Source organism: Babylonia areolata, chromosome 18 (assembly GCF_041734735.1).
Source record: "Babylonia areolata isolate BAREFJ2019XMU chromosome 18, ASM4173473v1, whole genome shotgun sequence".
NCBI lineage: Eukaryota > Metazoa > Mollusca > Gastropoda > Neogastropoda > Buccinidae > Babylonia > Babylonia areolata.
The window spans coordinates 72,044,190-72,066,173 of NC_134893.1; the positions used below are offsets into that span (position 1 = coordinate 72,044,190).

Below are 21,984 nucleotides of genomic sequence, written 5' to 3' on the forward strand. Positions count from 1 at the left end.
GGGATGGTTTGGTGGATGTGTTTTCGTGGTTTGCTGGATGTGTGCGTGTTGTTCTGTCATCAGAATCACCATCAGCGGTGAAGCCTAAGGACAGTGAGTAGTAGAGTGCAGACTGCTCCATAGCATGTCTCAGTTCTGGGTTCCCGCGTGTCGTAGTGTTTTGTAGTGACACCTTTAACATGCATTGTTTGCCTTTGATATGATGCGGTCACTGCCAGTATTGCTGTGTGTGTGGTGAGGGGGTGGGGGTGTGGGGGGCTGATTTTACAGGGTTTAGCGATGAAGTGTGGGATTCCTTTATCAACTGGTATTTTTGTTGAGTTTATATCCACATCAGACTTTTTTTTTTCAGAGAGTTGCAATAATTTATTTTGTTTTGTTTTTATCTTATTATTTTCTGGAGGGGTAATAGTTTAATGACATTTTGGCTTGGGATGATTCTATGTTACGTTCAGGTCTGTGCAAATATATTACCAGTGTATGTTATGCATTAATATTATAGTTTATACAGTGAAGGTTGATTCCTTCGCTCATGGTGGTGTGTATGTCTTTATTAATGTCTGTTGCACTATGCTTGGAATTTGTATGCACATTTATGTAAATGCAGCTTTATCTATCTCCTTGAAAGAAAAATGTCTGATTTGTTGGGTACACAAAGTATAATACTTCAGTTAAGAGTTTTAATCTTTGGTGGTATCAGTACAATTTTCAGCTGTATTTTGATGAGGTATTTCATGGGTACATTTCAAATACAGTGGTGAAGACTTTAATTCTGATATGATAATGATTTTTAGGAGTGTTTTGAGGGGAGGGGTGGGTTAGCTACTAATGCTATAATGCATGGTGTGATTATTATTTATTATGTTTTGGATCACAAGCTGCTATTCAGTTATCACTTTCATTGAATTTTTCACTTCATATAATGGCAATTCACAGCAAAAATGTTTTTGGCTTTTGTTGGTTGTGATTAAGAGACACAGTGTGGTGTGTTGTGAAACTGACACTGTTAAAAATAAGCATAGAAACAAAAAACAAAGAAACAAAAAAGTGGATATAGCAAACATAAAGGCAGTTTTCAGCGTCAACTGTGCAAATGCACCTGTCGTTTCAGACCTTGTTTTGATTCAGTTTTAATAGCCTGTCTGCTATCTGACTATAATTGAATTGACCAGTTGCAGTCTGGCTACAAACAGACCAATTGCAGCTGTTGTTTTACTTGTAACTAAAGGGTTTTTGCTCTTGCACTTGTGTGCACAAAAGCTCCAAGCTTGTCATTATATTTATCTATGTGTGTATGTGTACAGTGAATCCTGCTTGAGTTCTTAGTGTTAAACAGTTTTCCTTAACTTGTAGGGAAGAAAAAAGCTTTTTGTTTTTCAGTATTCATATCATGTTATTGTACATTATGCTTATTAAGTAATTTGTAGTTAGTAGATATATTAAGTCAGTATTTTGACATTTCTGTGTGAATTTCTTTTTCAGCTTTTAAAATTGTATTTCATAACAACTTTAAAAGGGTTTGGAAAAGTTGTTCATCAATAATTTTGGTGAACTAGAGATTCCTACCACATGTACCAACGTAATTATCAGCAAAAAAGGCACTTGATATTGTTTGCTTTTGTCACGGTAATGATTTGTAAGAAATCGATCTCTTCCAATGATTAACAGCTTGCAATTATTTATAGCAAATGGGAAAACATGGAAATACTATTATTCATTCAGTTAGTTCATATAGAAGCCATTAGCTGCCTCTTGACAATCTCTGCCTATAATTAGCAGCTTGCCATTATAGCAAATTGGTAAAGATTTGAATTGCAGTATTCATTCCTGAAGATAATTTATTCATGTGCTGTGGTCTTTGAGGTCTGGTCAGAATTGGAGTATTGCATGGGTGCAGTTGAACATATATATATATATATATATATATATATATATATATATATATATATATATATATGGGAGGTTTTATGGAGCTGATTTGGTCTGATATATGATCTTTTCACTTATGGGTTTTTTGTGAATTTTGAATGTAGGATTGAAATTAGGACAATGAATATATAGGCAGTTTGCTTTTTATTTTATATTTGATTTTTTTTTTTTTTTTTTTTTTTTCCAGAAAGAGAGATACGAAGGTACATAAAAATTGAGCATTGGTTGATAATTAAATTTCCAAACACTGACATAATTCAGATTCTTTGTGAAGTAGGGTTTGATCAGAACTATATTGGAAGTACAGTTCTGTTAGGAACTTAAAAAGACAAGAAAAAATTATAATAAAAAAATTATATATTCTTATTTTTGTAAGCTTACTTTTGTTTTTAGCATGTCCAGAATCACTGACATTAGCAGTGATTTTTAGAACACAAGGCAGCACAGAAAAGAAGAAAAAATGGAGAGTGAGGAAGCTATAGAATGCTCAGGCTTCTGAAATTCAGTTCACAACATGCTTTTGGTATCTTCTTGTGGACTACTTCTGCATATCAAAGTGTCTGTGGGGCTGGGATGGTTTGATTTTTTTTGTTTTTGTTTTGTTATTTAAAAAAGATAAATAAAATGATCACCCCAAGGTGTGTCACTGGTCTCACTGCTGTGTGTAACCTGTAGCCACAACTCACAATAGTTTAATGTAAGATTACTAAGAATGCAGCATGATGAGTAAGTATTGTCACTGAAACATCTCCTTTAACGCGTATGAAAGAACACAACTTGTTGAGTAACTATGAATGTAACAAAAACATCTCCGTTAACATATATGATGTGTACATGTAAGAATATATGATAATGAACAACTTAACATTGCTGATGACATATATCCTGACATGTATCCTTAAAGATGTATGATTTATGTAGTATATTAAGTTGTTGAAAGTAAGAGTTTAAGACGACAAGGACGAATGCTGCTGAAATATCTCCTTAAACCTGTGCAGTCTTTATAGTGATTGTCTAACATTTTTTCCAATGCTTGAACTTTTGGCAAAGTATTGTTATTTTAAACCATGTTATTTATTGATACACGCCTGATGATACTGTATGTAAAATGTATTCAAAGTGAACACATGTATATGTATACATTTTTAACATTCATCTTTTTATTCAGTTATGTGATTGTTGTAGTTTTAAGACTGCTCAAATTCTCTTGCATGATTTTCACTGTTTAGATATTTTCACTTAAAAAAAGAAAAAGAAAAACAAATGAAATCACAGTTACATAATTTGGAATATGTTTGTTTGGTAAAGTTATTAGTATGCTGGTTTGGGCAGTTGGTCACTGGTTTAGATCCTGACACTTTATCATATGGGGGAATATTTGTGGGGACAGAACTATCAGCTGGCTTTGTGTCGAAACAATAATGGATAAATATCTACATTTGTTTGTCTTTTCTACAAAAGTACTTGATAGAAAAAGAAAGTAGGGAAAAGATTTGCTGTATGAAGATGCTCATATTCAAGAACTAGTTCAGCATCAGTAGTTTTTGTTAACACTGATTTGAAGAAATGAAAGGAAGACGAAGGGAGAATGATGCAGTAGAATTTTTACGAGACTTAATTTGTGTTTGAATTTTTTATTTTTGTTATATATATACTTCCATTCCAGTGAGAGGCTTACAACTCATTTAAGGTCCAAATTTGCATTGAAAATCTATATGGGGCCAGGAACGTTTAATATGTTGACTCCAAATTAAAGGTATATGTAGTCACTTTAGCTTCTTTGAGTCAGAACTTAACTTTTTTTATATATATACACATTTCAGGAGAGGACAGCATTTCACTGGAACGAGGTGGAAGTGCTTCTCCACTGGACACTTCCTTTGACAAGGTATGGTCGTGACGTCAGGGAGTGTTTGTTCTTGAGACTTCCCTTTAGCCCCCCAATCCATGCTTGTGTCTTGCATCGTGTTGATGCACCATAGGCCTAGACTGGCACTTTCAGTCTTTACTGTGGAATGGTCTTCAGTTTTATTTTTGTTTGTTTGTTCATTTTTTAGGTTTGTATTTATGTGGTCTGCGGTCACCATTGCCTGTGTCAGTGAATTTTTGATCATGTTTGTTGTGTTGTGATTTGTTTGATGTTTTGTTTGTGTTTGTGTCAGGTTGATTTGTTCCTGTATTTATTTTATGATGATGTGGAGTTTTGGTGTATGCGTCTTAATTTTTAGGTTTATCTTTCTGTGTTATTGCACCCTTTATTTATTTTTGTGTATTATTTATTACCTTTTTTTTTATCTGTTTATTTATTAAATGATAATTTGTTTATTATATGTATTTGCTTTAATGGCTAACTTATCTTCACACTTTTTCTCATCACTATATTTAGGAATATGTATTCGTGTGTATGATGTGATGTTGTATTCTTCATCCCTGTAAATTTGTTGTCAGTGTTGTGTTCTTTGTGGAATTCTGTGTTGTTCACAGATGTGCAGACCTACTTTTGCTTTATTCTGTGATGCTGTGTGTGTGCTTGGTTTTGAACTGTTTGACAGTGCTTCAGTTTATGTTTACTTTGGACTTGCTTCAGTTCAACCTGTAGTCTGAGTAACATGTTCCATGACATCAGTTGAATTTCAATAGGATTAGTGTGTTTGGTGGAAAAAACAACAATCTATACTTACTTCAGTGGCTAAGAGGCAAATGACATGCACATATGTATATGTTTATTTACACACAGAAAGATGGGGGCAGACCAGTCTCGCTCACTCACACATGCACACATGCATACACACTTACATGCGCATGTGTACACTCGCACACACACATACACACAACACACACTCTCTAGTTATATTAAGAGAAGAAACTGCTTTTTTTTTCTTTCTTTAATGCTTCTTATTTATTCTTTTCCCCCAAAGCCCCTCCTCAGAATTGTTTTGAAAGCGTGCCACCAGTTTTGTTCTTGCATTGGTATGATGTTTATAATTCTAGGCAGTGTTGTTTGTAAATTTTGATTCAAACGTTAGTGCTTGCTTACTTTCCCTTTCCCTCCCCCCCCTTTTTTTTTGTTGTTGTTGTGTTGTTGTTTAATTCCCTTTGGTGTGCTTATTCCCCATTGGTTGTGTTTTTTCTGTTTCTCTCTCTCCTGCGTGTGTGCTGTGGTGGCATTGTACCAGGATGTTGTGTATCGCTACCCTGCCACTGATCAGCGAGAAGCGACCCGCCGCGGGCGGGAGGTTAGTGAGATTGGAGCCGCCATGCACTATCCCTCCTACCTAGACAGCGGCCCCGACTATGAGGCGGAGATGAAGTATTTCCAAGGTGATACCTTATCCCCCAAAGCCAAGGTAAAGGTCGCTTCTACAGTTGCTGTCGTCGTCGTAGTTGTAAATCTGTTAGCTTGGATAACTATTTGTGAGAAGACATCACAGGTTTATGTTGATTTAGAAAAGTGTTTTTCACTCTTCAATACGTAGCAGTTTTACCCCCCCCCCTCCTCCCCCCAAAAAAAAGAATTGTTCAAACTGTTGTAGCTGGTGTGCATAAAGTACTGGTGTAACATTATATTATACTTTGTGTACCAAAACAAAATCCTTTATATACTTTCATATTGTGTACCCAGACAAAATCTTTTGTTAAAACTGGGTAGCCAGTTGGACCAGGAGTAATCCAACATTAATATTTGCCAGAAATTGTAGTGTTAATTTCAGTGAAAGATCTAGGTAAAAGTAGAAATAATAAACTGGTTGGAATATAGATTCTAGAAAGACATATTTCACAATTCTGTAGTTCCAAAGAGTTTACTTGTATGAACTCAGGAGCAAAGATTAACAGACTCTCTAACTTTTTAAGGTTTTTTTTTTAAAGATTCTGTGCCTGTCCCTTGTGTGAAATTTGATTTCACTTGAATTGTTGATGAAGCTAGTAATTTAAGGGAGATAATTATATTTTTTTTAACTGAGATGTCAGAGTAATTTTGCAAGTTCTTAGGGAGATAACAATCAAAGTAGACAGCTCTACTGTTTTTCAAAACACTGGCTGGTTGGAAAGTAACTGAAAATAAGTGTAAGAGATCCCTGCAGTTTACGCACACAAGCAGAATCTACATACGATTTTTGAGTACCGGTCATCTGTTCTTTGTTTCTGAAAAAGTGCATTTGGATTATTGTTTTGCTTTGGTACATGTGATCAGTTATATCAAACAGGAAAACAGCTTAGACTGATTCAGCATTCTTGAATCCAGTTCAGTTGACTTCAGTTCAGTTTCAAATAATTTTGCTGTCTGCTTCAAGCAGTTTTAACCATTTTCTTTAGGCTCATTCAAACGCTGGTCAGCAGTTTGAGAAATAGAAATGAATTAATAGCCTGTACAGCCCTCTTTGATCACTGGATACATTGTTTCAAAGGAAAACACTGAGGTAGTTATTAATATCAGAGTAAAACATTAACTTTTTAATGTTTTGCACTGCATTAATCTTGTATTGCAAGTGTGCATGTTGTTATTATTATTTTGTTATTACCGCAAGTCACTGCTTGCAGTATGTTTTGCCACAGTGGACTGGGTGATTATGATGGCTATATTGATATTTTGTTTTTGATTAAAGGCATGGTTATTATACTAATTAACAAATATCTGTGAAATGTTTCGTTGGAATGTATAGCCAGTGAAATAATCAGTGATACATTGAAAGCCACCAGATAAATGTTAATGGTAATAATTGTAAATGTGATCATTTAGTAAATGTATATGAAGTGCTTAGTCTTTGACTTGAAGCGTTTTGCTAAAGTGAATTTCAGTATTTATCTGTTGCCTGGACGTTTACTGTATGTGTAAATTTTGTTTTCTTTTTTTGAAATGTTATGCATATTGTTGTTTTTGTTGTCTTTCCTGAAATGTTATGTATTCTGTTAACTGTCAGTATGATTTGTGTATTTGCACATTAGTAATTAGTGAGTATTAGAGTAGTTTTTAATTTTTATTTTAGCACGTTGACATTGGCTATGAAAATTTGTTACTTGATATCGTAATTTTCATCCTGTAAAGCACGATCAGTTCCTGTGAACTTAAACCTTCTCCTTATTAATCACTGCTGAAATTCTGACTTCCTCCAGTGCAGGTAGAGATGCCCATAATTCAGTGAAAAGAGAGGGGATGTTTGGAAATGTTGAGCAAATTACATTCCAGCGAAGCTTAGCTCATCACTTGCCTGAAGATGAGCTTAGTCCTGTTCACTTGACAAGGTGAAAAATGGGATCCTGACAGGCTTACATAGGGCAAAAAGAGCACATGATCAATTCTGGTCATTCACGTGATCGTAATTTTGTGATATTTTATTTCATTGTACTTGAGAGTTAGAATTACTGTGCCCAAGAGAGAATTATGGGCTGGATGTAGCGCTCCGAATACTTTGTGTACACACACACACACACACGCACACACACACATACACACACACACAGCAGGAGGCTTACCTAAAACTGAAACCAAATGAGATCAGAGACACCACGAATGTGCCTTTGAATAATGTCAGTATTTGTGTACAGAGCAAGAGAACAGAATGCGTTGTATGCAAAACAGCCTTGGTGTAGAAAAGACAGCTTTGAAAGTCTTCGCATGAAGGTGATGTTTCTTTTGAAATGTCGTGTGTTTGGCTCTGAAACTGTAAAGGAAGCGCACCATTACATATTGTATTGTGTTCTAGCTAGTGCTTTTCAGGATGAAAACTACGATAATGTGTTGTTGTTGTTGTTTGTTTTTTTTACCCCTTTTTTAAATTGTAGAAAAATGTCCATTATGTCTTCTTGGAACAACTTTTTCAAGCTGTAAATCTAGAATTGTTGCTCTTAATTTTATATCTTATGCGACGCCTGTACTGTCACACCTTAATTCTATGCAACATCTGCAGTATGACACCTTGAAAAGGAGGGCTAACAACCACCACCAACAACAAAAATGGTAATACATAATGACAAACTTAAAAGTTTAAAGGTTTTCTTCAAAATCAGTTGCTTTTTCTCATCCCCAAAGAATGGAGTATGGCTGCCTTCATCATTGGGTAAAATTGATTATACACATATAAGGCCCCTCATAGGAGCATTGTGTATAAAGCCCCTCATAGGAGCATTGTGTATAAAGCCCCTCACAGGAGCGTTCTGTACAAGGCCCCTCATGGGAGCATTCTGGACAAGGCCCCTCATGGGAGCATTGTGAATAAAGCCCCTCACAGGAGCGTTCTGTACAAGGCCCCTCATGGGAGCATTCTGGACAAGGCCCTTCATAGGAGCATTGTGAATAAAGCCCCTCACAGGAGCGTTCTGTACAAGGCCCCTCATGGGAGCATTCTGTACAAGGCCCCTCATGGGAGCATTGTGAATAAAGCCCCTCACAGGAGCGTTCTGTACAAGGCCCCTCATGGGAGCATTCTGGACAAGGCCCTTCATAGGAGCATTGTGAATAAAGCCCCTCACAGGAGCGTTCTGTACAAGGCCCCTCATGGGAGCATTCTGGACAAGGCCCTTCATAGGAGCATTGTGAATAAAGCCCCTCACAGGAGCGTTCTGTACAAGGCCCCTTATGGGAGCATTCTGGACAAGGCCCTTCATAGGAGCATTGTGAATAAAGCCCCTCATAGGAGCGTTCTGTACAAGGCCCCTTATGGGAGCATTCTGGACAAGGCCCTTCATAGGAGCATTGTGAATAAAGCCCCTCACAGGAGCGTTCTGTACAAGGCCCCTTATGGGAGCATTCTGGACAAGGCCCTTCATAGGAGCATTGTGAATAAAGCCCCTCATAGGAGCGTTCTGTACAAGGCCCCTTATGGGAGCATTCTGGACAAGGCCCTTCATAGGAGCATTGTGAATAAAGCCCCTCACAGGAGCATTCTGTACAAGGCCCTTCATAGGAGCATTGTGAATAAAGCCCCTCAAAGGAGCATGACTGTGAACCTAGGAGTTGCAGCTCATGAACAAAACAAACAAAAAGTTCAGTATTTTTTCACATTCATTCCTTGATTTGAGCAGGCTGAAAAAAACTTGCTGATGGGATTGAAAGTTGGTGAGAATGACCGGAACAGACACCAGTGAGTCTTTTTCTTGTGTTGGCACTGTAGGAAACCTACCTCTCTCATGTTTTCTAACTATTAAAGAAAAAGGGTTGTCCTCGTCAAGTTTTATAAAAATAGAATCCACTTTGTTTGTGAAACATAATACTTGCAGACAGAAAAAAAAGGAAATATATGGCTGGTGCTGCACTGTGGTGACACCTCTCCCTTGGGAGAACAGTCCAAACTTCACATAGAGACAGTACAGTACAGTACATTACATTACGCTACACACTACACTACACTGAATCACACTACACCACACCACACCACACCACACTACACTACACTACACTAAAGCACAGAACTGTTCAGTAAAGCCCAGTTCAATACAATACAAAAAAGTTGTTCCAAGAATCAACGTATTGCATGCTTTCTTTTCTTTCGTAGACGTATCTCTTTTATTTATTTATTGATCAATATATTCATTTGTTGATATTTTGAGTTCCCCTTTTTACTGTTGTTTCTGTCTGGCTGTGTGGTGGGTGGGTGGTGCGCCCCACCTGGCAGGAGGCAGCCAAGTCGCACAATGACAGTGTTTTCGGTGACGCCTATGCCAGTCTGGGCCGCGACTCCCTCTCCCAGCCACTGCGCTCCGTGGAGGACAGCGTGGGCGATTATGAATATGATGATGATTTGAAATATGTGTCTGATGATGCTGTTTTGAAGAAGGTAAAGGATCCCTGGGCGTAGAGACTCCCTCTCCCCTCCCTCTCTTCCCTTGCTTCTCTCTGTTCATTCCTTGCATGGGTCCACATCCATGACCACTTTGCACAGTTGTTTGCATGATGGCTAACTTAGGTCATAAGTGAAAAAAAATCCAAACAGAAGTATTCCACTTGTTGCATGCTGGCTGATTCCAGTCCAAACACAAGAGTCAAGTTGTTCAGTCATTGATGAACCTTTTGAGTTGATGTTTTTAAGCGCATTAGTTGAGTTTGATCATTGCTAAAACTTAATTTTGAGTTGAGGTTTTCAAACACATTAGTTGAGTTGTTATATCATTGACAGAACTTTTGGGTTGAGGTTTTCAGACACATTAGTTGTTTTGATCATTGCTAAAACTCCTTGTTTGGTGTCAGACTCTTTGATTTGAGGTTTTCCTGTCAAAGGCAGGCGTTGGTTGATTTGCAAAAAAAGAAAAGAAAAAAGAATAACATTATGAATTGTACATTTATTATTTTTGTCATTGTAATCATTTTACAGCAGTAATGATTTTTAGACATAGTGTATCATTTTTTGAAACATGGGTTAGATGAACATTATCAGGAATGATTGAGAATGAATAGGTATATTAGATATTTATTGTTTAAAGACCAGAAATGAAATAATGAGCTAAAAGTCACCATTAACTGTTTGACTGAAATACAGATAATTAGATTTTTTTTTTTTTTAGCATTTTATGGCACATGCACATGACCATTGGCAGATGAAGACTGAATTATATGTGTGTGTGTGTGTGTGTGTGTGTGTGCACTCAGTTGTGGGTATGCATGCATGTGTGTGTGATAAATGCTTGTTGGAGGAGATAGATGAGCTGAAAGAAATCAGGATGAAAAAGAAGAGATAGCAAATTTTCTTCATGAATCGGCTGTTCTGTGTTTTCTAAAAACGCATGCATTTTTGTCCACACAGTTTTCATTTGACACAAATCCTTGTGTTCCATGCTTTTTATGTGGCTGAATTTTTATTGTCGTTGGTTTTTGTTTGGTTTTGTTTTTGTTTCTGAGGTAGGGAATTTGGTTTTGTGTTGTTCTGTCTCTATCTTTCTTTTTTTTTTTTTTCTTTCTGTGTTCGCTTTCTGTTGAGATGGTTTGTTTTGTTTTTAGCAACCCGAGCCTCAGTTTACGATGGAGCTGACCCCGACACAGGCTAGTAAGTTTGGCATGGTTGAGGGCAGTGCCCCCTTGTGGCGAGATTCCTTCCTCAGCACTGACTCGATGTCACTGGAAGGCCCGCAGTCTCTCAGCGCGGACACCTACAGCCCCGACACTCTGTCCCCAGAGGTTGGCCAGACCAGAGGGCGTGTGTTTCCAGAGTCTGTGGCCAGCACCAGGTTTGCCCAGCCTGTCACTCTGGAGCCCATCACAGCCAAGACCTACGCCGCCCCTGACCCCCTCACCTCTCCCGGCAGTCCGGAATATGTCGCCTCTTTCAACCCTAACTGGCAGTCTCCTGAACTGCGGGAAACCATGCCTGGAGTTCAAGAGTCTTTTGCTGGCACCATCCCTGGGAAGCCACTCACCCAAGAAGCCATCAGATCATATGCTCCTGTCTCTATGTCTTCAACTGATGGTCCGGAATTGATCACTGCTGATGTCAACAGCCCCAACGCTCAAACCAAAGGTCCACTGTTTGAAGAGTCTTTTGCTGGCACCATTCCTGGGAAGCCACTCACCCAAGAAGCCATCAGATCATATGCTCCTGTCTCTATGTCTTCAACTGATGGTCCGGAATTGATCACTGCTGATGTCAACAGCCCCAACGCTCAAACCAAAGGTCCACTGTTTGAAGAGTCTTTTGCTGGCACCATTCCTGGGAAGCCACTCACCCAAGAAGCCATCAGATCATATGCTCCTGTCTCTATGTCTTCAACTGATGGTCTGGAATTGATCACTGCTGATGTCAGCAGCCCCAACGCTCAAACCAAAGGTCCAATGTTTGAAGAGTCTTTTGCTGGCACCATTCCTGGGAAGCCACTCACCCAAGAAGCCATCAGATCATATGCTCCTGTCTCTATGTCTTCAACTGATGGTCCGGAATTGATCACTGCTGATGTCAACAGCCCCAACGCTCAAACCAAAGGTCCACTGTTTGAAGAGTCTTTTGCTGGCACCATTCCTGGGAAGCCACTCACCCAAGAAGCCATCAGATCATATGCTCCTGTCTCTATGTCTTCAACTGATGGTCTGGAATTGATAACTGCTGATGTCAGCAGCCCCAACGCTCAAACCAAAGGTCCAATGTTTGAAGAGTCTTTTGCTGGCACCATTCCTGGGAAGCCACTCACCCAAGAAGCCATCAGATCATATGCTCCTGTCTCTATGTCTTCAACTGATGGTCCGGAATTGATCACTGCTGATGTCAACAGCCCCAACGCTCAAACCAAAGGTCCAATGTTTGAAGAGTCTTTTGCTGGCACCATTCCTGAGAAGCCACTCACCCAGGAAGTTGTTAAGTCATACGCTCCTGTCTCTGTCTCTTCAGTTGGTGGCCCAGAATCGATCACTGCTGATGTCAACAGCCCCAACGCTCAAACCAAAGGTCCCATGTTTGAAGAGTCTTTTGCTGGCACTATTCCTGAGAAGCCACTCACCCAAGAAGCGGTCAAGTCATATGCTCCTGTCTCAATCTCTTCAGTTGGTGGCCCGGAATTGATCGATATCAACAGCCCCAACGCTCAGTTTCCTGATACGTCAGGAACCAAAGGTCCCATGTTTGAAGAGTCTTTTGCTGGCAAGCCGCTCACCCAGGAAGCCATCAGGTCCTACACCCCTCTCTCTCTCACTTCACCTGGCCACCCAGACTCTGTGACAGCTGACATCAACGCCCCAGACATGCAGTCTCCCAAGATCTCAGAAACCAGAGGTTACCCATTTCAAGATTCTGTTTCTGGCAAGCCAGTCACTCAGGAAGCCCTGGGGTCCTATGCTCCTGTCTCTCACTCTGTGCTGGGCCGTCCAGAAGCTGTCTCAGGCGACATCATTTCCCCACACATGCAGTCTCCAGAGATCTCTGAAAGCAAAGGTTCCCCGTTCAAAGACTCTTCTGCCAGTACCAGCTACACCAAACCCAAGACCCACGAGTCGGTCACATCCAAGTCCTACACACCTGGTTCTCGTTCCGACGACTCCCCCAAATGGAACAAGAAAGTGATCTACGCTGGCGCCCGCACCGGTCCTGATTCTGCGTCGGAGAGCGCTGACTTTGACAGCCTGGATATGCTGCCAGACGATTCCGTCCCCATCAAGGGTATGGAACCCAGGGATGTGGAGTTAGAGTTAACCCCCCTGTCAGCGGCAGAACAGAAGAATGGGGATCTGATGCCGGCCTCCATTTCTGAGTTCAGGGGAGATGGACTGACCCCTGCCTCCGCCAAGCAAGGGTGGACGCCTAAACAAGTAACGAACACAGGGGGGCTGGTAGACAGGGTGCTGTGTGCAGCTATGTACGCTGTAGTCACTGCTGTACAGGCTGGTTTTTCTGCAGTAACTTGCCTTGCTTTTTTCGGCTCACGCATGGTGGCTTTAATGATTAATTTTTATTGCTTTTTCCAGGCTAATGTATGTTTTTATGGCACGCTGTCTTCGCTGGGCAACAGACACGCTTCTGGTGACATTACATCTTGTACTTGGAAGTCCTAGTCTCACATAACCACCTGATGAAATGGAGTTGTAGTCTCACTTTACGACTTGATGTAATTGGAGGTCCTAGTAATGGGAGGTCATAGTTTCACTTTTCCACCTGTCTCTGTCCTCAGTCTCTGGTTTTCACTGTTTGTGGAAAGTCATGGTGATGCCACCGCCCTCTTCCTGCTCCGAAATACACAGTTTCTTTCTCATTAATCACATGTGTAGTCTGTTGTATTCCTCCTCCTGGGGTTATTTGGGGAAAAAAAAACCTGTTTCTGCTGAGCATATGTTATTTTTTCTTTTAGGAAGTCTGTTTCTGCTGTTTCTGAATCTTCTCATCTCCGCCACCCTCTCCCAACTCTCCACATACTCAACACTGAATATCACGGAATCAGTTCTTGCAAAATATGTGTATTGGAGAACACGTTATACCATTTGTAATTCACCCATTTGCTTCAGTAGCAGGTTGATATTATTGCTGTATGCCTATATTTTCATATATATTCCTAGATAGCCATAGATTGATGTGTCATTATCCTAGGCACATATATACTAGACAAGTTTAGATTGACATCATTACCATTCTGTACCAAAATCCGCTGTATGATTTTGCCTATGCTAATGCTGTATGATTTCTGGATGTTGCCATATATTTAAGGGGAGAAGTACAGTGTATGTTAATTAAGGATGTGTTCTAATACTGGACAGGTGATGAGGAGGACACTAACACAAACAGCATTGCTGTGTCTACCCACTGTTTCAGCACCACTAGAGATTCCAATACTCTGTCAGATTCTGTACTTGATTTGTGAAAATGTCAAACAGTTATTTGTTTATGTTACAAATTCTTTGAAAGCTCTGTTTGGTCATGAAATATAAAGAGCTGGATCTGGGATACCTAACCTTATGTTGAAATGTATCCAAAAACAGAAAAGTAAAAGTAAATGGTAATTATGTGTCGTACACTTGGAAATGTGTGGGTTTATTTGTTGTGTTTTTTTAAGTTGTACTGGACAAAACTAACATAGTATGCATAATTGTCAATAAGCATTTGAGTGTGTGCGTATGTGCATGCAAGTGTGTGTGTGTGTGTGTGTGTGTGTGTGAACAACCTTTGTGTGTTGTATCAGGATAATTTCTTGACCAACAGTTGTCAGTTAATGTGAGATGACAAGCAACATGGTGTTTTTTCGCATTTAGTTAGAGCATCTTGTTGAAGTAGATGTGTGTTAAAATATTCCTTCTTGTCTCCCTAAGAATGATTGTCATTGTCATTATTATTATTCATTATTTAGATATGTATGTCTCATATGAATATTTGAATTGTATTTAGTTTTTTGTCATTTCTGTTTCAGATATTTACAATGTAATAATGAGGCTGAAACAGAAATTAATGTATTGAGATTAGCTTAAATAAAAACTTATTATTTCTTCTTTTTTATGGGCAGATGTGTGTGTGTATGAGCGTGTATATGTAAAACGGTAAACTACACAAAAATAATTGTAGAGTTGACATGGGACAGAAGTTGAAACAGTACAGTAGTCTCTCATTATGAATCAACTATGATAAAATGTATTAGCAGCAAGAACCTAGCTGGCTCAGTGCTGTTAAACATCTGTCAACTGCTAAGTGCTGCTGATCAGAGCTTATCTAGTGTGAGAAACCTGTTTGTAACAGCATTATTTATTATTTTCATTACTACTACCTTTTTTTATATCATAATTATTATTTATTTATTTATGTAAGCTTATCTCTCTCTCTCTCTCTCTCTCTCTCTCTCTCTCTCTCTCTCTCTCTCTATATATATATATATATATATATATATATTTTTTTTTTTTTTTTTTTTTTTTTTTTCTCACGGCCTGACTAAGCGCGTTGGGTTACGCTGCTGGTCAGGCATCTGCTTGGCAGATGTGGTGTGGCGTATATGGATTTGTCCGAACGCAGTGACGCCTCCTTGAGCTACTGAAACTGAAACTGTTTATAACAGGAAGCTGTCATGACTGTAGAAAGAAATTGCCCAAATTTTGAAATGCTGTGTGGTGATTATCGTGTTGATTGCAATCATTTTTTAGTTTGTTAACTTTGTACCTAAAAATGATAATTTGTAAAATGTATGCATTTTTGCTTTGCTTTAAAAAAAAAATTAGGATCAGATTAAAAGATAAGTTTTACAATAGATACCCACTTTCTTTCTGCATGATACTGCACACATCCATCTAGAATAAACCCACCGTTCTTTGATTAAACCTTTTGAGGTAGATTGTGTTCATAAGTAGAGGCTGACATTCAGATTAGTGTATTGTATTGCTTTTGTTAATGATTATTTTGAAATAGATCTGTCGTAATCTTTTTTCTTTTTTTTTTTTTTTTTTTTTTTTTTTTTTTTTGCTGTTGTTGAAATAATTGCACTGTTTAAAAGGGCTTTTCACCCTGACAGAGAAGAGGCTGAAGCAGAAGATGTGTTTGGCGCACCCCTCCTCTACCTCCTCATCTCTTCACAACTTTTAGACCTCAGTGATTTCTGTCTATATTTAGATATTCAATGCAGTAAAGAGCATGCAAGTTTTTGATCGTTAAAAAAGCAAATAGCTTGATATCAGTAAATAGGTATACACAAGGTTCAGATATGATCCAGCGAGTGTCTGGATCTTGTGGCTGGTGCTTGCTCAGTGATGTTATAGAGTTATTAATTTGTAAAGTGTTGCATGGGTTGTATTGAATTTTGAACTGAATTTGTGTATTGTAAAACATGCATCATGGGGGTTGGGGGGGGGGGGGGGATGAGTATGTTTTTGGAAAGAAAGGCATTGTATGGTACAGGATAAAGGATGATACGAGTGTATGTTTCAAGGAGGAAAGGCAATATATAATTGTTATTTTGATTCCTAGCAATGTAGGAAATGTCGAATAGTTAATGTTGGCATGATAGTCACAACAGCCGTGAGCTTCACAGCCACCTCCCACCCCCTACAATGACCAGTATGTGTGGTGGCACATTATACACAATGTCTTCCTTCCCAGCTTGGTAGAGGTACTGAGTTGGTAAGGGTCTGGCAGGAACTGAGTTGATATGGGTATGGTAGGAACTGAGTTGGTACAGGCTTGGTAGAAACCAAGTTGGTACAGGTGTAGTACGAACTGAGTTGATATGGGTATGGTAGGAACCAATCTGAAACTGGTACGATAGGAACTTAGATGGTAAGGGTAGGGTAGGAAAATGGTACAGCTATTGTAGTTCCTTTGCTGATACCAGTATGGGTATGAACTGAGTTGATACTGGTATGGGTATGAACTGAGCTGATACTGGTATGGGTGGCATTCTGTCTCTTCCAGGACTACATGGAGGCCCAACAGATGTCCCAGTCCTTCACCCAGTCGTACAGCGCTGCCCCGCCTCGTTTCGATGGCCGCGCCCCCGCAAGTGGAGACAACCAGCGCTTCTCCTCCTACAGTGGCTCCTCCTTCAGTACAACCTTTGACCCCGACAACGTCCCTGTCGATCGCTCGCCTGTCTATTCTGGGTGAGTGGGTGTTGGTGTGTGATTGTGGGTTTGTTGTGTGTCGTCGTGGATTGGGTGGGAGGTGGTTGTGAGAGAAATGGAGTGGGTTTGTTGGTGTTGGTGTGTGCATTTGTTAGTTGTGTGTGTGTGTGGTGGTGGTCTTCTTGTGTGTAGGGAGGTAGTTGTGAAACAAAACAATTTTATTTTTTCCATAGTATTGAGGTAAATACAATACAGTATTTTTTCCCCACTCAACTCTGAAGTTGAAAAAAAAAAACTACAGAAAGAAAAGCGTGAGAAAAAAGACAGAAGGGAGTTGAGGGGGGTACTTGGTGTGTGTTTTGTTTTGTATTGTCATGGCTGGGAGTTTTTCTGTACTGTACAAAATTTCATATTGGCATTTTGGCAACTTTTTTCCTCCCCCTTCCCCATTATTTGACTTTGTTTCTGTATCAAGACAATCACTGTAGTTAAAACAGCCTCTGGACCCAGGCTGCAGACTTTTCAGAATTACGAAATTCAGTCACTTCCACCGGTGTGAATGTAGTGGTGGTGTTGTTATGTGTCGGTGTGTTTGGAGGGTTAGGGGATAGAGGGATGACTGTTTGCTGTCCAAGGTTGTCAGTGTAGCACCACCACCCCCATTTTTTGTCCTCCCCTTCATGTTTCTGTGGGTATATCTGCCGTAAAGTTCGGTCTATTGAGCGCACTGGTATATAAGCCGCACCCACTAAATTTTGGAAAAAATTGAACTTTATACATACATAAGCCGCACCGGTTTATAAGCCGCACTTATTTCCGGTACCGGAACACATACTGATACTAAGAAAAGCTGTCGATACTGTAGGTTATGAAATAAACACAAGCGGGAACAACACAAAGAAAAGCAAGAGAAAATACTGCTAGTGCCACACAAAAATAATAAATAAACACAACAAAAATAAGATCCATAATTTAGGGCTCACTGAATCCACTAAAATCTTCGTCTTCAGTGTCCAAGTTGAAGAGAACCAGCACGGCTTCCTCCGCTATCTTGTCACTGATTTAGCCTTGCTTTCACTTCATGAAGGTGGAGGTCGCTGCTGGTTCATCACTTGCACTGTCGTCTGCTAGGTCGATCGCCTTCAATTTGAAGGCTGCATCATAGGCATAACGTCGCGTTTTCGGCATGATGAGGGTGTACGCTTGAGCAGAGAAGAACTGAATGCTGATCTGAAGGCTTTAATGTGTGAGGATTTGATTTATAAAACGTGAACAGTTAGCACACTATCCTGAAGCTCATCCAAAAATTCATGGACAGAAATCATGATTTTGGTGAGTTGAAGGGCAGCTAAGAACAGACAAGAACGTGACACTCCCGGGATTGTTAAAATCCACAAATAAGCCGCATCATTGTATAAGCTGCAGAGGTTGAAGCTGGGGTAAAAAGTCGCGGCTTATAGACCAAACTTTACGGTACTCTACTATCAAAATAGTTTTCTGCATAATTTTTCCAGGCATTTCTTGTTGCCATAGGTTCTTTTGCACGCTTTGATTTTGATTTGTCATCTCATCTGAAAGACAAACTCCAAGACAACCACTGAAGATCTAGAGGAGGGGGGAGTGAAAATCATGGTCTGTGCATGAATTGAACCCATTGACCCTTCCTAGTTGGTCACTTTACCCGCTCAGCCACCACTCCTCTGTGTTGTGGTGTAGGTGTGTGTTGTGCTCCTCTGTGTGTGTGTGTGTGTGTGTGTGTGTGTGTGTGTGCACTGAAATTTAAACAACAAAATTCTTATCCTCTGAATATGATTGAGAGTGTATGAGTTTTGAGAAGGTTGTGTGTTTTGTTAATACACATTGAAATAATTGTACATTTGTGTGTGATGTGCAAGTGTGCGTGTACTTGCATGTTTGTGTGAATGCATGCGCTTGTGTGTGTGTGTGTGTGTGTGTGTGTGTGTGTCATTTACAAATAAGAACATGTAGTGTACTGAAGATTTGTTAAGGCACTAAAGATTAGACATAGACTGGTTTGTGTCAGAAATCCTTCAAATGCATCAGAATGGGTATAATATAGCTTCAAAAACCCCATGTACTGAAATTGGATCAGGTATGTAATTCACAAGTATCCACTGCTGTTTAACATCTTGACCAGTATTCCTCAGAGTTCTTGCAGCTGTCATCCTGACAGTTTTTCCTTTCCCCATCACAGTTTTGTGCTTGAGAATGATGTGTGTTTTTGCAGGCAGATAATGTTTGGATATCCTGATATCTTTGTTACCAGATAAATGATAATGACCCTCCCCACAAATGATTGTGGCAGATATCACAGTAAATTTTGCTACTCATTGTCAAATTCATTTGACACCCCAGCCACTCATCCTCCATCCAGAAAGTAAAAAAAAAAAAACCCCACAAAGTTAGGTTATACAGTGTATTAGACATAAGCTATGCAATATAAGCATTTCACAGAGAAGCAACAAACAGAAATAGGCTGTTTCACAACAAAAGAGAAGAATATATGCCCAAGATGACAACCCCAGTGGTCAAATTCCCAGTTTTGTGTGGAGTGATGCACAAGCAAATATTTGGAGTTACTGTTGTGATTTGTTGAAACCAGAAAGTCATAATGAAGACAGGGAAAGTTCGAAACTTAGATCAATAATATGACCATGAAACATTGAGGACTGCTTCAAGCGGAATCTTTCTGTTTCCAGCACTCAGCTTTTAGTTTGGCAAATTCCAAATATCGAACAAAACAGAATTTTGATATTTAAATAAGTTATGAAACAGCTGACCCCATTGCTCCCTTCCCCCTGTTTTATCAGCTTATTTATAATAAAAAAATAAAATAAAATAAATAAAAAGCAAGTCATAAGGGATCAAATGTCATGAAGGTTTTGCCTTTTGTTCTTTGTTCATGGTTTGAAAACAAGACTCATTTAATGATTTAATAAAGAAAGAATTGAAACAACTCATTCCCAACATGAATTCTGTGCAAGAGCTGTCATCCCGTGCTATCATTTATTCAGTATTTTAATCATCATTTTGCATTGTTTTTACATAGAAAGTAGCAAATCATTCATGCTCATACTGGCATCTTTGAGAATTGAAAAAAAACAAAACAAAAAAGACACACACACACACAAAAAAAGACAACCGCATTTATTTCTTAGCCGCATTGCAATGTACATGCCCAGCAATTTACTTCACATGTAAGAGACCACCAAGTTTAGAAAACTTATTTAAAATGTATTTATTACATTTGTATTTTACAATTGATAGCAAACTGAAGTGGAAGAGGTAATTTTTTTGTTGTATTTGGTAGTGATACCATGTTTGGTTTACTGTAAGTGCAAACTGTTGTGAGTTTGTGTACAAGTTTTGCGTCTATGTATGCATGCATATTTCTTGAGTCTGAGAAGATAGATGAAGAGCATAGGGTTATTTTCTAAAATTTGTTGTTGCTTTTATCTATGTTTTTACAGGGTTTCATTTTATATATCTTTTAAAGATGTCATCTTTTAATTCCTTTGTATGTTACTCTTGTCTTCAAAATGTTTTTTTTTTTTATTTTTTTTTTTTTATGTGTGTGGCTTACATCACAGCAATATCTGTTTTTGTGTGGTATTGCTTTCATCATTCTGAGTGGTACTTTTTTTTTATCTGTCTAGAGGAAGCATTTAAAAAATTCTTTTATTTATTTTTTTTTTATAGAAAATGTTTTGTTTCCTATATATTTATTATATATCATTCATTGCAGAGCTTTGTTGAGGTTGTTGTCCTAGTCTGTGCATTTCTCTGCAGAAGTGGTTCATCTGTGGCTTCATTTTCATCATTCTTTCTCGCTTGTGTGTCTGTCTGTGTCTGTGTATCTCTTTCCATTTCTGTTTTTCTCTGTCTGTCTCTCCACCTCTGAATATTTCATATGTTTTCAGTTACTAAATGATTGAAAACATGAAAAGAAAAACAACAAAAAACAAGCAAACAAATTTACAACTTACAAATGAACAGAGAAACAGACCACCGATAAATAAAAGTAGACATAAACAAATTGGCAAAGAAATTATAACAGCAAATGGATAAGCACTGCAGACCACAAAATCCACACCGATAAATAAAAGTAGACATAAACAAATTGGCAAAGAAATTATAACAGCAAATGGATAAACATTGTCTGTCACTTATTGATTGACTGAATAATTGATTGTCTGAGAGTATGTGTTCGCAGATGTACACAAGCATGCACATGTTCAAACTGTGTGTGTGAGTGCGCGTTTGTGCATGTATGCATCTTTGTAGAGCGTCTAGTACTCCAGGTTAAGTGCTTTAGATTTTCAGTTGTTTAATAATGATACTGTGATTTTTGGCCTGCAAGGCACTACTTTCTTATTCAAATCTGATCCATGTGCCTTACAGGCTGTATGTGCCCTTTCTGTGTCTGAAAAAACTGCCATTTGGTGCCACAACAAACTCAGATATGACAACATGGAAGATCACAATAAATACTCACGATCATGCCAAACAGCAACACTTTTTACCATTGATTCGACATGGTTCATGTTCACCATCATATCAGGTTGAAACCAGATTGCATATTTCACCAAATTTCAACTGAACGTTATCGCAGTTCACCCTATGGCCACAAATGAATTGCTGTGTCTGAGTTGGAGGATGAATTTATGGTGCGTAAGTCGAGAAATCAGAAGTGAATTGATGGATCGCCATTCCAAAGCAGAACACAAAGCAAAATGGTGTACTGGACTGTGAGCATGGGAAGCAGACTGGATCCTGATTGAACAAGTCAGTGAACTGGGGCTTTACAACAGAGTACATTCGACATAAGGCTGTAGAATTGTTTTTAAAAAGGAAATTAAAAGCAGCAAATAACAGAGCAGACCATTGGAGTAACAGGGTGGGTTAACAAAAATAAAATGAATATTTAAATGAGTCATTAGAGTTGCAGCTAAAGATTCTGGAACTTGAGATTTTATCAGCATGGAAGCATTCTTTCTGCTGTGAATAAGTGTCCAGATGCTGGATTTGGCTCTGCTGACAACCATGTTTTTTTTCTCCATTTTATCACTGTATGTCTCTCTGGCTCTATCTGTTTG

At 38.9% G+C, this 21,984-nt stretch overlaps 1 protein-coding gene across 42 annotated transcripts in view; it reads left to right on the plus strand.

The window, feature by feature from the left end:
* The window catches only part of LOC143293050 (uncharacterized), a 192,214-nt gene that overhangs the window by 59,189 nt on the left and 111,041 nt on the right, over positions 1 to 21,984 (plus strand). For 25 of the 42 annotated variants that reach the window (XM_076603883.1, XM_076603881.1, XM_076603898.1 and 22 more), the window contains 7 exons: positions 64 to 93; positions 3,753 to 3,817; positions 5,106 to 5,276; positions 9,540 to 9,701; positions 10,859 to 13,150; positions 16,719 to 16,906; positions 20,156 to 20,173. In XM_076603883.1, coding sequence (XP_076459998.1) covers positions 64 to 93; positions 3,753 to 3,817; positions 5,106 to 5,276; positions 9,540 to 9,701; positions 10,859 to 13,150; positions 16,719 to 16,906; positions 20,156 to 20,173 — 2,926 coding nt within the window. The remainder of the gene's footprint in view (positions 1 to 63; positions 94 to 3,752; positions 3,818 to 5,105; positions 5,277 to 9,539; positions 9,702 to 10,858; positions 13,151 to 16,718; positions 16,907 to 20,155; positions 20,174 to 21,984) is intronic. The other 17 variants (XM_076603888.1, XM_076603895.1, XM_076603893.1 and 14 more) reach the window with 8 other exon arrangements.